This window comes from Pezoporus wallicus, unplaced genomic scaffold (assembly GCF_028554395.1).
Source record: "Pezoporus wallicus isolate ANWC-B61680 ecotype Strahan unplaced genomic scaffold, APGP_CSIRO_Pwel_v1 scaffold_7107, whole genome shotgun sequence".
Taxonomy (NCBI): Eukaryota; Metazoa; Chordata; class Aves; order Psittaciformes; family Psittacidae; genus Pezoporus; species Pezoporus wallicus.
The window spans coordinates 7,326,088-7,342,243 of NW_026642114.1; the positions used below are offsets into that span (position 1 = coordinate 7,326,088).

The following is a 16,156-nucleotide window of genomic DNA, read 5'->3' on the forward strand; positions in this document are numbered from 1 at the left end:
CGACTGGAACGTCCCCTTCTGTGGGGAAGCGGAGGGGTCTCCTTAACTCCTTCGCGAAGCGGAGCCCGAACTGGGTGCTCTGGCAGCCCTTGTCGCTTTGTTCTGGGTGGCTCCCGGCTGCCGGAATGTTCTGACCCCGGACCGGGCCTGCGGCAGCTCCCGCTCGCTCGGCAGGAGAGAGCTAGCGGCCTGGAAGGCTCATGGCTTGTGTGTCGTTTCTAGGCCTGCTGGGACCAGGGCTTCAGGAGGACACCATGACCGGGAGGTGAGTTACCTACCCCCAGATGGCTTTTGGCTCGCTGTACACTGTGCTTCTGACAAGTCTTGCAGAGTGAGCATTTCTGAGCGTGTTAAAGCTGTGGGCAAGAATCCGTTTTCCTGCGGCAGCTCTTCTGCCCAGTATCCTGCTGAGCTCTCTTGAACACCCACGGTTGTGCTTCCCTGTTTTGAAGTCTCTGCCTTAAACTAGCTGTAGTAGTTCGTATATAGTTGTAGCTGCTCATATGTTCTGCCACGCTTTCCTGGCCTGACAGTAGATGTGTAGTATTAATGGTGGCTTTGTTAGCACAGCGTTTGTAACCCGGCAGTGTACAGTGGAGGCTTTGGCATATTGCTTCCTTGCATAACTGCGCTACTTGCTATGGATGTAGGGATTGAGTCTGAATCATAAGTTTTTGTCTTAATATTTATCTGTAGAGTTCATCTCTCATGCATGTGTAGGAGGTCGAACTAGGTAGCTTGGTTTACTACTACTGTGTTATGGGACAGTTGCTGGACGCAGTTGAGACAGTCACACTGCATACATGATGTGTGGAATGAGCCTTGTAATTGCTTTACCTGCACAGTACAGACACATCTTTGTCATGAAGAATTGCTGAGGAGTTTGTGTAATGTCACTGGTCCAGAGCATGTGGAGCTGTCCTGATAAGCTGCAGTTAAGTCCTTTGAGACTACAAATTAGCAGCAGTTACTATTTTCTACAGCAGTTATTGCAACACAGGAAGCACAGTTTGTGGTGTATAGAGAAGAAGTTTACTCACCACAGAGTGTTTGTAGACATTTGAAAACATAACACCTACTGATGTTGAAGCACTATGGGTTTAATATGCAGCCTGCAGTGCCAGAAATTTGTAACAAGCAGAAAGATACAGACTTTTCAGAAATACTTTGTGTCTGAGTTACTTGGCTTTTCTCTCTTGACTGAATGTAGGGATCTGCAGTAATATGTAAAAGTAGTGGGGCTTTTCCTTGGCTGAATTTTTATTGCTGTAGAAATAGCTTCTGCTGAAACAGCACGCGATTTATTTTTGTATTTGATACTTCGGTGTGAATTCTAATTTGCAAATGCTTTCAATGTCTCTAGGCTGTGGTGCAAGGCCATCTTTGCTGGCTACAAACGTGGCCTCCGAAACCAGCGGGAGCACACTGCCCTGCTGAAAATTGAAGGTGTTTATGCCCGTCAGGAGACAGACTTCTACTTGGGCAAGAGATGTGCCTATGTATACAAAGCTAAAAAGTAAGTTGCTTTTTATTGTTATGCTAATTTAGCTAGCTCCTGTATCAGCTTTTGGAAATGCCAGCATGTGAGCAGTCTGCTTACAGAGTTTTTGTCAGAACAAAAATAAATTGGGTTCAGTTTATCAGTAGTGTTCATGGAGTACTGTGTAGAGCAGTTTCCTGAGTTGGTTTTGTTCTTAATGTCTGGAGTTGTTTTTGCTTTGACTGGCTTAATTCAGATAATGGAATTATGAAAAACAAATTTTGCTTGAGATTGGCAAATGCTGAAGGTGGGTTGATGAAGTAGATTGAAGTGAGGTGAGTTGGAGGTGGGTGCTGTGAGCTCTTGAGTTAATTAAATGGCAGAATTATTTTGTGAGACCTGGAGGAATTTGTATCATGGCATTTGTGTGCCCATATCAGAGTACTGTCACTGCTGTGCTAGCATTGGTGGAAGCCTTTAAGAACAGTTACTTAATATTTTCCACTTATTTTTTTCTTGGGAGTGTATTTTTTGGAGTTCAGATATGGGAGTTCAGAATTGCTTTGAATAAAATTTATTGAAGTGTTAACCTGACCACCATCATTTCCAAGATGGCGTATGGCTTCTTTAAACCAGTTTTTTGCAGTCTATTCCAATGGCTTAGGCCTCTCCTGCCTTTGGTGTGTCTGGGTAAATAGTACAAATAAGATGTTGCATTTTCTTTGGAAAACTCTTGATTTTTTGGTTTGATCATATTATTGGCATCAGCATTTTACAAATTCTTAAGCTTCGTAACTTAATAGTTCTCCAGTGGAGCTTCTGATAGATTACAAGCTGCAGTATGTAGCTGTTTGGAAAGGATAGTGAAATTCCCAGGCTTGGGAAATTTCACAGGCAAATAAAAGTGACATGCGGTCTGCTTAAAAATGATTGTGGAATAAAGTTACCGAAGTGCATTAACAAGGCCACATTGTCTGCCCTGTCACTGCAGAGCCCAATAGGGCGCTGTGGCTGGCCTGCTCAGCAGAGCTTTTCCTCTTTCCTTAGCAACACCGTAACCCCCGGTGGGAAACCTAACAGGACACGAGTGATCTGGGGGAAGGTAACCCGCGCCCATGGGAACAGTGGCATGGTTCGTGCCAAGTTCCGCTCCAACCTTCCTGCCAAGGCCATTGGACACAGAATCCGAGTGGTAAGTGGATTTATTTCAGCAACAAGATATTTAGTAGCAGATTTCAGGGAGCCTTTTCATCCCACTTAATATGAGGGAAAACTTGAACTATGGTTTTGTTCTGTTGCTGTTGTGCATTCAGCATGGCTCTTTGGTAAATGCTCCTTTTGGAGCTAGGAGGGGTTTATTGGTGGCTTCTTGTGCTGAGGGTATTTGTCTCATTGTCAAGGGTTTTGTGTGCTGGCTCAGCTTGTCTCGAAAGGCTTTTCAGCTTCCAGGACTCTTCCTCTGCTCCCTTCTAAAGCTATCTTGATTTTTTTTTTCCCTAGATTGTGTACTTTTGCCCCCTTCTACTCTGATTTATACCCATTTATAGATTTGTTTTCTCCTGCCTCCCCAGTATTTGAACTTAGAGGGTGCTGTCCTGGCATGACCACTAGTACCTGCTCCACAGTTGGTGTTTTAGCCACAAGGCTTCAGTGAGACTGTCCCTTTAGGCCCCTCACTGAGTTTTGATGCAGTATTCTTCTAGTGATGTTGTCAAAGGAGTATCGGGGTGCAATTCTTCCATCCTTCTGTTCTGACTCTCCTGTGCCTTGGGAGGAGGAGTGGTACAGTTAAATCCTGAAACTAGACTCATGAGGACTCTTGCTTACTGTGAGCAAAAGGCCTGACTGCCAGGGCACTCTGTACCGTCACCAAAGTGCTACTTCGAGTCACTGAACTAGTTGTTGCACTTTTCAATTCTTGCACCTCTTCTGTGTAAATGGGGGAAAGGGTGTCACTTTTATAGTAGTTGAAGAGATTGAGAATCCAGATTGCAACTGCAAAACTTGTGTTTAAAATGATAGAGTCCAGTAACAAGATTTCTAACAAGATTGTATCTGTTCTTGTGTTTTGCAGATGCTGTATCCATCTAGGATCTAAAATTTTTATTGGAAATAAAATGGAGAATCTGTTTAATTATTGTACATTTCTGGTTTTGTCCCCTCCACCTGTTTTGAGGGACTTCGCTCATTTTCAGTAGAGTATCAGAGTTCACAGCACAGGGATGGAATAGTGACTCTAAGCTAGACAATGAAATGGAGATTCACTGTGCTTGGCAAGGAGCTTGCAGACCGGACTGCATTCTAAAGACAAATAACTGGCAGTCTTTACTGTGACCTGTCTCTGGAATTTGAATTGTTTGCAAGGCTAAACAATAAATGTTCACAACCCCATAACTGTACACAGAAACTTTACCTAGGACATGAGAAGTATTTCTTTGCCTACCTAGTAGAGGGAAATTTCCTTGTTCCTGTTGTGTACTGGGTGATGACTGCTGTTGAGACAAAACTGTGTGACGGGACACCAAATCCTAGCAGACCTAAGTCCTAGCTTGCATCTAAAAATAATGGTTCTAGTAGAATCACAGAGGGTGAGGCCATATGTACGTGGGCAGCATGTATGCCTTGTGTCTGCTGTGTGCAGTTTATTTAGATAGGTTTTCATAGAATCACAGAATGGTTTGGGTTGGAAGCAACCTTAAAGATCATCTCATTCCAACCCTCTGCCTTGGGCAGGGACACCTTCCACTAGAGCAGGTTGCTCAAAGTCCCATCCAGCCTGGCCTTGAACACTGCCAGGGACAGTGAAGACTTTTTTCATCATGCAACTCTAGCGCCCGAGTGCTAATAATTGCTGGTCTCCTGGTTGGCCTTATCATAGTGCAGAGTGGGCAGTGGTGAGGCTCTTTACATCAGACTGTGCCAGGTCCCCATCTTCCTCTTCAGACATACCTTCCTATGCCCCTTTGCCATCCAGAAAGGGATGATGACTTAAGGAAACTTAGGAGAACAGCCAAGATGGGCAGAATGAGGCACAGCTTTCGAAGAGAACAGCATTTTGGAGAACAGAGGCAGGGAAAGGTTTGGGATTTCTTACTGTATAGGGTTTGCTTGGCAAAGTTTTGGTAGTAGCTGAGCTACAGGAATGTCTTCTGTGAGAAGCTGCCAGAAGCTTCCCCTAGGTCTGATAATGCAAATGCCAGCTGGCTCCAGGATGGACCTAGTGCTCGCCAAGGTCAAGCCAGTAACAGTGGTAGTGTCTCTGGGCCAACATCTTTAAGAAGGAGGGGGAAGTTACTGTGCAGCAGCAATTGCAGCTGGAGGGAGGAGTGACAATATGTGGGATAAACAGTCCTGCAGACACTAAGGTCAGTGCCGGAAAGAGGAGGTACTCCAGGCACTGAAGCAGAGATTCCCCTGTGTGAAGTTCAACCAAGCCAAATGCAAGGTTCTACACCTGGGTTGGGGGAATCCCAGGCACAGCTACAGGTTGAGTGGAGAAGAGATTCAGAGCAACCCTGCAGAGAAGGACTTGGGGCTGTTGGTTGATGAGAAACTTAACATGAGCCAGCAGTGTCACTTGCAGCCCAGAAAGTCGACCGTATCCTGAGCTGCATCAAAAGGAGCGTGACCAGCAGGTGAAGGAGGTGAACCTGCCCCTCTGCTCTGCTCTCATGAGACCTCATTTGGAGCACTGTGTACAGTTCTGGGGCCACAACATAACAAGGCCATGGAGCTGTTGGAGCAAGTCCAGAGGAGGCCACAAGGATGATCAGGGAGCTGGAGCACCTCCCGTATGAAGACGGGCTGAGAAAGTTGGGGCTTGTTCAGCCTGGAGAAGAGAAGGCTGCATGGAGACCTCATAGCAGCCTTCCAGTATCTGAAGGTCGCCTACAAGGATGCTGGAGAGGGACTCTTCATTAGGAACTGTAGTGACAGGACAAGGGGTAACGGGTTCAAACTTAAACAGGGGAAGTTTAGGTTAGATATAGAGAAGAGGTTCTTCACTGTGAGGGTGGTGAGGCACTGGAATGGGTTGCCCAAAGAAGTCGTGAATGCTCTATCCCTGGCAGTGTTCAAGGCCAAATGGAAGGAGTCTTGGGTGACATGCTTTAGTGTGAGGTGCCCCTGCCCATGGTGGGGGGAGGGAGGGGGGGTGGAACTGGATGATCTTAAGGTCCTTTCCAATCCTAACTATTCCATAATTCTATGATTTGTTTATAGGGTGTAACCTATGTTCAGTGGAGCTCAGAGGGGTATGGTGACTTGGATGGATCCAGGCCAGAGCTGAGTCAGCACAGGCTACCAAGAGACCAAAATTGGGACTGTCTCAGCCATCCCTGGAGGTATCTGGGTGTGGGTTGCTGAGACAGAGCAAAGTGACCATCCAGTATTTGAATTCAGTGGTGACTGAACTCACCACAGGAAGGATCTGTGTCTGGTTTGGTACACTTCAGTGGGTGAAAAGCGTGCAGTTCAGGGGCTAGAAGGGTTAAAAGGAGTCTTGAAGAAGGTCAGTGGAGGAGATGGGAAGACTGAACAGGAGACAGGGGCTAGAAGGGGATCAGTGCGATTGGGATGTTCAGGGCAAGGGGATAGGTGGGATTTCTTGACGTGACCTCTGCTAGTGTTTGGTGGAGCCCAAGGTCTGTCCATGGGTGGAGAGATCAGCACGTGCTGGTGTAGCACAGCAATGCCCTTGGTGGCAGTCAGGAGCAATGCACAAGTAAAGCCGGAGCTTGCTTTCCAGCATCTCCTAACGATGTGTTTTTCCAAAGCAGTAGGTGGAAGCAGGTTTGGAGAACAGGTGTGTGAAAGACCACTTGTTAGCCACCAGCTCAGATCCTTGCTGGTTCAAAGTGCCCCCATGAGCACCAAGGCTGCTGAATGGAAATGTTTAAGAAGCTGGGCTGAATCACTACACACAGAGGCTCATAACTGCTCTCACAGGTTCCCTCCTGTTTAGCTTCTTTGCAGTCCTATCATCAAAATCGGCACGAGAATCCTTTCCCTGTCCTCTTTCTACTCTCTTCAGAAGAGAAGTCAATCTTGGTAAATGCATCTCTTAAGGGGCCTAATCCAATGGACTTTTGATTTTGTTTAGGCTTCAAGGCACTATACTACTACACATGACAAATTTATTTCTCTGAACAAAGCATCCTCTCCTCCCCTGAAGTCCAGAATGAGCAGATGCTGTGTTTACTCTGAACAGCCATATGTAAGAGATGTGATTACCCTCATCTGGGACTATTTGTAGAGGTTTTCTACAAATGTGACTGTCAGGTAGGTGTTTGAAGGAGTGTCAAGTCTTGTAAATATATCTGTGTTTTGCTCAGATGCCTGCTAGAGCTCTGAAGTCACTTTGTCAGGGACCACAAATCTTGCTGAGCTCCTGACACCCTTTGAACTGTTTGAGCTGTACCCCTTTAAGTAACACAAAGGAAGATAAAGTTGTATATGTTATTAGATCTTACCTCTGTTAATGAGTAAAGAAATGTAAACAAGGTTGTTTGGGTATTGTGGGTGACATTCACCAGTCTAGTCAGCTTCTGCTGGCAATGGTATGTGTGTACCCAAAAATTAACTAAAGAATTGCAGTGGCCATGAAGAACAGCTCTATCTGGTCCAAATATTAGTTTTCAGAGGGTGTGCTGGCAGTTTAAACACTGGGGCCACTGCAGAAAAACAGCCAGTGGTGTTCCTTCTGAGCTGAGTTAGGAAGATAATTTAAGCTTTTTCTATACCTCCTCTGCAGGAGTAATCTTCATTAATTTGGGGAATCTCACACTTTCTGATGCAGTTTGGGGTTTCTGTGCAAGTCACTGCCACAGCACTGCTTGAGAAGAGCCCTGTGAGACCCATGCTGTAATGGTCTTGGCACATCAGGCAGGGTATAGCTGGCACCACCACACACCAGGCTGTGCTGGCAGCTCATGTGGAATTTAAATATGCGGGTCATCTTGTGGAGGTTTGCAGGGGGCATCCTGCCTCCTTAGGGCAACCTTCAAGAGACCTGGCCTTTTGCAGTCAAACTGGCCAAAGCAAGTGTCTGTCTTTGGTTTGTTCTTTGCACGGAGCAGCCAAAGCTGCTGGTTCCTTTTCCCAGAGACTTTCTGGTTGTGACTTGCTTATGATCCAGTCTATGTCTGCAGCCACAATTCTGTAGTGGGGTAGAGTATCTGCAGAGAAACCCCAAGATGAGGGCTTCCTGTGGACCAGCACCTGCTCCTGTCCCCTCCAGGTGCTGCTCATAGTGCTGGTTACACCCAGGGATTTTCTCCACAGAAGCAGGACTCTGAACAGATGAGTAAAAAATTTCCTCATAAATACAAAATCTGGGCAACACTATAACCAGACCTGGCTGTTGAATTATGCCTGACTTTGTAGCCCTGCCATATTGACAGCTGCTCTCAGGGCTACCTGGCATGGTAGCATAGGCTCTTGCAACAATAGACCCTGATCTTTGGAAGAGAAGACTAATCCTTCTATTTTATCTCCCCCTGATTTGCTTATCAGCAGTTGTCAATGAGCAAGTTGCTTTTGCAAGGACCCAGGACAGAAAGTCTCTCTGAAGCCCTTGCCTGTGCTGTCTGGCGCCAGTGATGCTGGCATGGGGGGCAGTGTTTGCTAAGCCTGTCTGTCATAGCTGGGGAAAATATTTTCCTGGATGAAAATTGGTGGCAAACAGCGATCTTCCCAACCTGACACACCTCCGCTGTGCCTGAGCACCAGCCTGTGGCACATCCCACATGTAGTGCCTGCTGATCTGCAGGGCTCTGGGGAAGAGTGGCCATGAGTATGGGCAGGAAGCAGGCATGCTGGCTCAGCTGCCTTTGTGGCATGAGTGTGGCCCAGTGTGCTGCTGGGAACCACTGATACAGGGCAGGCACATGGATTTCAGCTCTGCTTTTGCCTGCCATGCTCTTAGAGCCAACTCTGCCTATACCACAGAGATGGTTTGGCTCCAAATGGCCTCAAAGAGCAACTGCCCAAGGTGACTCCTTTGAGCTGTTTATCCCTTCCTGGGTTCTTGTGGTAGGACGAGCTGTTTGGTAGATCCTGTTCTGATATGGCACAGGGGAAGTATTTAACAGGTACCATAGACTGGAGCTTCCTGGTTTATATGACAGACACACCAACACCACACAAGTATCAGGGGTCGGCACTGCTCTGATGTGGTTGTCATTCACTGTTGGCTAGCAGAGCCAGCTCATGGGATATGGACCCTTCTCTGTGCTGGGGCTGTGTAACACATGCCAGCACCCAAGCCCTGATTATAGCTTCCTGCAAGCATTATATGCTTTGATGGGATATGTGTGTCACTGTGGAGCACTGCCAGTGCTGGTGGCTGTGACTATGGACTGTGTTTTGCGTGGAGAGGGATAGATTTGCAGAGGGGAAGCCAAAGGAGACTGGCTTAAGAAGGGACTTGGAGTTGCAGAGTGTGGGGTGAGGGCTGCAGCTCAGCTGTGCACTTGTGCACAAATTGGGGAACTTGTGACCAGTGGGGTGGGTATGGTCTGTGAAGGGGTAATTGTTTCCCAAAGTGAAATTTTTTCCCAAATGTGCTGTAGCCTGGCCAGGCTGTGCAGCAGCGTAATGACATGTGACACCAGGGAGGCCACTCCAGCACTGCCCTGGGGTAAGGCCTGTTATACCCTGGTGAGCACGTTATACCCTCGGGGCTGCACAATCAGCTGCTCCTCTATTGTGGCCTTGTGTGTACCCCACTTTGCAGTCACTACAGCTTCTGCTCATCCCTCTCTCAGCTTCCCAGCCTCTCCACAGCACTTTTTTTGCCTGAAGTTTATCACCTCCCCATTGGAAACAAGACCAGCCTCGCAAGAGGCCCGTGCAAGGGCTCTGAGGTTGGTTGTGTGGCAGATATGGGGGCCCCAGTTCCCCTCCAGTACCCTCTCTGTTCTGCCCACCCGGCAGCAGCACGGGCTGTTCACTGGAGGGGCTGTGCCGGTCCCGGGACGCTGCCGGAGATGCTGGGGGACGCCTCTCATGGGGCGGGGAGGTGTGTGGGGGGATTCACGGGTGGTGCTTGGCTCGGGGGGTGAAGAGATGGTGCCCGGGCACGGGGCCGGGAGTGATGCAGGGTGCGAGGGAGTGGTGAGCGGAGCCGGGGGGCGGGGCCGGGGGTGGTGCGGTCCCGGGGACGGTGCGGGACCGGGCAGGGTGCGCTGCAGCGGTGGGGATGGCGGCGGAGGAGCTTCAGGAGTTGCGGGCGCTGGTGGAGCTGGCGGGTGGCCGGCGGGCAGTGCTGCTGGTGGCCGAGGTGGCAGAGGGGGCCCCGGCGGCAGCCACGTTGACCGCCTTCGCCCGCGACCTCCTGGGGGAGGAGGCTCCGCCGGGGCAGGGCTGCCAGTCGCGGCGGCGGGTTGTCTGCGGGCGGCGGGCGCTGGGAGCGAGGCTGCTGCTGGTGCTGTGCCGCGGCGGGGCGGCGCGGGGCCAAGGGGCCCGGGTCCGCCTGCGGGAGGTGGTGCGGGATGTGTGCGGCCGCCTGCCCCCAGAGCCGCCGCCCGCCGTTGTCGGTGTTCTCCTGCCTTGCGGGGAAGCGGAGGACGCGGCGGTGCTGGACGCCACGCTGCGGCGGCATTTCCCGGCGCCCGGCACGGTGCAGGCAGCCCGGTACAGCCCCGGCAGCCCCTCAGACCTGCGCGACTGCCGCGCCGCCGCCTGCCGCGCCCTGCGGGCCGCTCTGCAGCACCCCTCAGGTACTTGGGGGGGACCGGCCGGGGGACAGCGGGTGGCTTTACACTGGGGGAGGGCCTTTTACAGTTGGATTTGTTCCATTTCCCGGTGGGATCTACCCCATCCTAACGGGATCTTACCACTCCTGATGGGATCTTCCTTCCCCACAGTGGGATCTGGCTTTTCCCATTGGAATGTAATCAGCCCTCATAGGATCTTCCACCCACCCAGTCACATCTGCTTTTCCCAGTGAATTCTCTTTCATGCTGGTGGGATCAGAGCCTTCCCAATGTCTCTTTCTGGTTGACTTCCCAGCCCTGGCAGCTGGGGAGGACAAACTTCCCAGCAGGTTGGGAAGCGCTAGAGCACATAGCAGGCATCACAGATAGCAGGGATGTGGCAGCTTATGGCTGTGACACCATGGGCCATCCATGCTTATGGATGTGTGTTCCTGGGGATGCAGGATTGGGGTGTGGCCCTTGCTGTAGGGTGCAGGCAGGTCCTGACCTTCCTGCAGGAGGGAAGATGCTCGTGCTGACTTTACATAATGAATAAGAACAGTAAGTGTTCGCATCTGGTGGTGGTCAGTTTAAGCAAGGTGAGCATGGCAGGATGAAAGCTGGTGTTAAGCAGGGCTTTGAGGAACAGCATTTGCCCTGGGGTGAAATGTGAGTCATGTTTGTGTGCAAACTCAGGGTGATGGGCAGCTGGGCAGGCTCTGCTGTCATAGCAGCCACACAAACTTGCCTGGGTTCACTTTAATCTTTGGCACTGCTTGTCTTGGACTGTTTCTCTTTCTTACTTCCCTCTTTCACTTTTTTTCCCCAGTTTTCCCTTGCTCCCCATCATTTCTAGGTGCTTTGCTGTCTCACCGCCTTTACCCCAAGGAATCCTCGCACTTGCCTGCAGCACCACATTGCCCAGGTCCTCTAGGATGCCTGGGACATGGGGATGGTCAGCAGCAGCTCAGGTGCTTCTTTCCATCTGCTCAGTCCAGAATCCTGGATCTGAATGTTGAGTAGCTTTGAAGTGGTTGGGACTCACTGCGAGGGTTCAGGGTTGTCTTCTGCCAACTCTTTCTATGGAAGTATGCATGATCCCCTTTCCATCTTTTTTCACATGCTTTTGTCTTCCTCACATTGCTCCTACTGCAAGAATTTCTGTTGTTCTCCCAGATAGCAGTGAGCCCTTCACTTCTGGACACAGCAGCCTGGTTGGGACAGCAGCTGCAGAGGCAGAAAAACATCCCTGCATGTGTGACCTTTCTCTACCTCTGCACATTGCTGGTGCTTGGCTCAGAATGTATTTTTGTGGCTAGCTGTGGATTTGTCCTTCAGACAGACATGGAAGCAGCATAGCAGTCACCTGTAGAGAAAGAGGAACAGGAGCTGGAGCAGGTATTGAAGCCTGTTTGTGTGTGCTTTATAAGCATGGTGGGTAGAAGGACTCAGTGTGTTGCTTTAGTTCTCTGCCAATGCTCTGCCTGGTCATGTAAGTGTCTAAGGACTTGCATGTGTAATGAGGACACTCATCAGCTTTAGGGTTCAACCTTAGGCAAGGGTAGCTTCTTTCCATGCCCCTGTGAGCCCTAACTTCTAAAATCTCCATATGGCCAGAGGGATCTCAAATGTGGCCTCCAGGGAGGTGGGGACCTGGCAGTGCCAGGCACCAGCTTCATTGCAGCCTGCTCTCTTTCCACCCGTGGCTTTCCCCACAAGCAAGGCACAAGGGGAATAATATATTTAATGTAATGTGAGGGAGGACTGTGGAAGAGATAGGCGTGGGCTCCAGAGCACCCTGCAAGGCAGGTTCTAGGGATGCCACCTTAAGGATGTCCTCAGTCAGTGCTGAGCTTGTCTTTTTTCCCTCTTGACTTTCAAAGGGGCTTGTGCTAAGCTGAAAAAAGGGCTTATTCAGATGCATCTGGATAAGGATGCTGCTAGGTGTATAGAATGTAAGGCTCCGTGTACCTGTGCTTATGCCTGTTTTATTTCAGCCTAGCTTACTCTTCTACCCACACTGCTGCTCAGCTCTGCCTAAGACAGTTGCTCTGAAGCTGCAGCCCTCCTCCCTGTGCTGGGAATGTCCTGGACACTGTCATTTATGCAGTGGATCTGGGACAGGAATGGCAGTGGGGTTCCTGTATCTCTTGGGTCTAAGCAGGAGTGTATTGGGCTGCTCTTCTGCCATGTTTCAATGGTGGCCAGAGTCCCCATACACTGTGAGGAGAGGATGTCTTTACAGCTGGAGGTTTTGGTTTATTGACTGGCAGGAAAGACTGCCACTGTGAACCCTCTCATGTCGCAACGGTTTGATAAGCTGAAGGACACTGAAGTGGTTTATAATTTGTTGTCTGATTAGGAGGTGAAAGGCTCCTATCATATTTCAATGGAAACTGCTGCTGTTGGAGACCTGGTGCAGTGTTTTACTGTAATGGCTTGAAAGCCTGTAGTAACTTGTGATCTTCATTGTCCTCCAGAATAAATACATCGATGGAGGCTACATGCTCTTTGCATTTTGCAAGCAGTTACAGCAGTAGCTTTCAGTGTGTTGCAAGTCTGCTTGTTCAGTAGGTCTTCCTAGAAGGGAGGAATTGCTTAATAAAGCAGGGAGCAGTGAATAGGCTGATGTGGCAAAAGGTGTGTGATAATACAAAAGAAAAACTTCCTTATGCAGGAGTGCCCTAACTGTGCCAGTCCCCACTGTGTGCCTGCTGAGCTCCTGCCAGGTTTTTGCTCTGGGCTGCTGCATTCAGGATGGTTTTGTAAGTGACGTAGCAAGGTAGAAACTGACTCTGGGGACAGATTTCGATGGTAGCAGAGATATGTCTGCCTGAAATAAGGATTGCCAGCAGCTGCTTTCTAGGGGTGGGCTCTGTGGAGTGCACCCGCTTTTTCCATGAAGCATTGGGCTTGACGAGGGGAGATGTGGTGAGTCTGCACCAGGGAGGTGGAGAAGCAGTAGGGCTGACCTGCTGTTGGTCTGAACTCATCTTCTCTCATTTATCCAGAAGAGGTGAAAGACAGGGAGAGGTGGAGGCTCCCATCCTTCCTGCGGTGCGTTTCTTGGAGCCGGAGGAGTTGGAGAAAAGATCACAACGCAAAAGCTGCAAACAACATTCATGAAGGTATGTGCAGCTCCCTCACTTGTACTCCTGCTGTGACTGTCAGGTTCCTCACTGACTCCTTGGTTGTCCTGATTGGCCAAACCTGTTGCTGGTGGCCTCCTGAAACTATTTCCAGGTCTGCAGCTGATGTCTCTTTCCTGGCTGTAGTTTGGCCAGAAACTGAAGACAACTTGTGCACATGTGGCTGCTATGTTGCCATCTCCCTGTTTTCTGGCCTTTTGTGTGTCTAAATGAATCACGTGAGGTCCAGTGCCCAACTACACCCCTGACAGCACTGCCAGGGAGCTGGGCAGTGAGCTCCTTTGCTCATAGATAACCCATTTGTGGAAGCAATGTGGAGTTTGTAAACCAAAATGAAAATCAGTTATGAAAAAAATCAGCTGTGTGTAGGTTGTGAGTATATATCAATGGCTTTGTCCCATGTGTTCTTTTCATCTTAAGTTGCATTTTGCCTTAATAAAGGTTTCCCATTTAGATCTCCCTTGACCTCACTCTGCTCTTTGCAGATGATCTGCAGGACCCTGAAGAAGAAGTGGCTCTAACCAGCCTGTCCCCCAATGGAAACTACGAAGAAGCTGCTGGAGGCACAGGCACTTAGAACTGCTGCGTGCTTAACATAGTCCATGTCCTTGATCTGCCCAGTGGATTTGGAGCAGTGGGAGGAGAAGCTAGTGCATGCCCACTCACCTTCTCCTCTGAGGACCCACCGCTAATGAGAGAAGCTGCTCAGCTTAACTCCCAGGGTCTTTTGTAGCTCCCAACAGCCTGATGTGTATGCCAGAGAGCCAACACGTGCTGCCAGGGGATGCCTGGAGCTGCTGCTGGAAGTTCCCACCCTTTCTCTGATCAGGAAAAAAAAAAAAAAAAAGAAGACAAATAGCATGGTGGTGTGGAGACTTGCAATGGCTATAGAAGAGGCTTGAATGTGACTGTATAATACGAAGAATGCAGTAACAGCCCACTGGGCAGTAAGAATAACTCAGAAGATCCTGATAGTAAGGGCAGATGGAGCAAAGTGTGATTTGGAAGCAGGATCCATCCCTCTGGCTTGTGCTTGGTGCTCACAGACTGACTGATGGTTTGCCTGGGTTGGAGTGGGTGGCAGATGGACACTAAGGTGTGACTGATGCTTGATGGGGTTATGGGAGAGGCGCATCTTACTTTGGACATCTCCACAGCCATGTGGTAGCAGGTCTTGGAAGTGGCCTGAAGCACAAGAAACTGGCTGCTTCATAAATAAATATAAAAATAGAAAAATAATCTATTTAAGTTGTTCCAAAAGGCTGCTTGTAGCCTGTGGGGCAACGCAATTAATTACAAATCCTTGGTTTATGAGGAGTATTACTATAATGCTAAGAATACCTTTTTTGTTCTTACTTAAATGCAACATAAAACACATCTTGTATAATTTTAGCACAAACTCTGGGTTTTGTTTGGGGCTAGCTGTCCTTTTGGAGTTGCAATTAGCTCAGACCAGAAACTTCAGCCTGTCACCTCTTGCCTACCTCTCTTCTGAGTTAGCTGCTGAATTACATCAGTACGTTCTCATTACATGTCTGTTCTCTCTCTGGGTCCTTCTTTCACAGTGGCAACTGAAGTGTCTGCAGTCCTGCCAGCCCTGGCCAGCTGTGTGCCTTTGGCATCTCCCTAGCTCTACCTGGAGCAGGGGATGGGTTTTGTACCCAGCTCTGCCTATCACCATGATCATCAACATTTTTCAATAAACCATTTTTCTGTGCGTCAGTTTCCTCACCAGTAGGATGGGGACAGCAGTGCCTACCTACCTCTCTGGTGCTACGATGATGATGCTGGAGCAGAGCTTAGCAGCTCTTGCGTTTACAGTTGGTCCCTTTAGTCATGGTGCTGCTTTGCCCTTTTGGCTGGGAGAGAGCAATGAAGGGTGCCTGGAACATGTTGGTAGCGTCGAGTGGGAGAGATGGGGAGCATTTCCAGGTGTGCTCAGCAAGTCTCTGCATTATCATGCTGCTTGTTTGAATGTGTTGTGACAGTTAGGATTGGTTACATAGGAAAGTTTGGTCTACCTAGGAAAGCTTCACCTGAAATGCAGCTGTAACATGCTGTTGCTGCCATAAGGTGGTGGGAAGGGGCAGGTGGATGCCAAGCATTTGGAGAAGTGTGTGTCACATCTCTTCACAGCAGAAACACTTTCCTGTGTGGGTATGTGCTGGAGAGAGCGAACCTAGGAGGCAGCTGATGTCAGCAGAGGTGGCACCAAAACCAGCTCTCCTTCCAGCCTGCAGGATTCTGTAGGATTTCTTTGCTTACAACCAGGTGGAAAATAGAAATGTAACCAAGTGACTCAATAAAGTCACGCGATGTGGGTGGCTGTGTTTATGACTCTGGGCTTCAGCACCTAATAGTGAGTGCATCTTAGCAAGATGAAGGTATCCTGCTCTGTCCCTGGCATGAGTGCATATGTGTGCTATGTGATAGATTCCCTCTGCTTGTATTCACAGTAGAGCCCAGGTCGCTGCGCAGTTACATACTTTCTTTGGTTAGGTGAGTCCAGTAGGACTTCACAGTATGATCAGGTGAATCTTTGTTTTCTTGCAGTATTTGGCCTTTGACAGTTAGAATTTATGAGTGAAGAGGTTGCCCAAGAGACTTGCAGTTAAACATATCTTAGTGCTACAAATCCAATGGATTTATTTATTGGTAATTTTTTAAGTAAATCATGCAAGTTTACCCTTGCAGTGAGACTTTTGTGGAAGTGGATGAACTGTGTGGGGTTTAGAAGGTGTGAGAATACAGCTGATCAAAAGTATTGTTTTCCTTTGACTGAGGAATAAAAGTGACTTGAATTTTAAATTTTTTTTTTCTTTTCCTTTTTT

At 49.0% G+C, this 16,156-nt stretch overlaps 2 protein-coding genes across 3 annotated transcripts in view; both read left to right on the plus strand.

Annotated features, from left to right (window-relative positions):
• Positions 1-3,874, plus strand: part of RPL35A (ribosomal protein L35a) — a 150,833-nt gene extending 146,959 nt beyond the window's left edge. Inside the window, exons 2-5 of the mRNA XM_057427117.1 lie at positions 223-265; positions 1,364-1,516; positions 2,528-2,672; positions 3,555-3,874. Of these exons, the coding sequence (XP_057283100.1) occupies positions 255-265; positions 1,364-1,516; positions 2,528-2,672; positions 3,555-3,578 (333 nt within the window). The 5' untranslated portion in view covers positions 223-254 and the 3' untranslated portion in view covers positions 3,579-3,874. The remainder of the gene's footprint in view (positions 1-222; positions 266-1,363; positions 1,517-2,527; positions 2,673-3,554) is intronic.
• A 5,741-nt stretch (positions 3,875-9,615) lies between these two features.
• On the plus strand, positions 9,616-14,186 carry CUNH2orf72 (chromosome unknown C2orf72 homolog). Of its 2 annotated transcripts, none has more exons than XM_057427298.1 (3): positions 9,616-10,200; positions 13,188-13,304; positions 13,811-14,186. In XM_057427298.1, exons 1-3 carry the CDS (start codon positions 9,681-9,683, stop codon positions 13,900-13,902), a joined length of 729 nt encoding a protein of 242 aa, XP_057283281.1. In that variant the 5' UTR covers positions 9,616-9,680; the 3' UTR covers positions 13,903-14,186. The 2 variants fall into 2 exon arrangements, with proteins under 2 accessions (XP_057283281.1, XP_057283282.1); XM_057427299.1 differs by having other exon boundaries at positions 13,191-13,304.
• Positions 14,187-16,156: the final 1,970 nt, after the last annotated feature.

Coding starts and splice junctions, on each gene's coding strand:
- CUNH2orf72 (XM_057427298.1), top strand. CDS start 9,681: ATGGCGGCGGAGGAGCTTCAGGAGTTGCGGGCGCTGGTGGAGCTGGCG. Junction 10,201..13,187: donor CGCTCTGCAGCACCCCTCAG/GTACTTGGGGGG, acceptor TCATTTATCCAG/AAGAGGTGAAAGACAGGGAG. Junction 13,305..13,810: donor TGCAAACAACATTCATGAAG/GTATGTGCAGCT, acceptor TGCTCTTTGCAG/ATGATCTGCAGGACCCTGAA.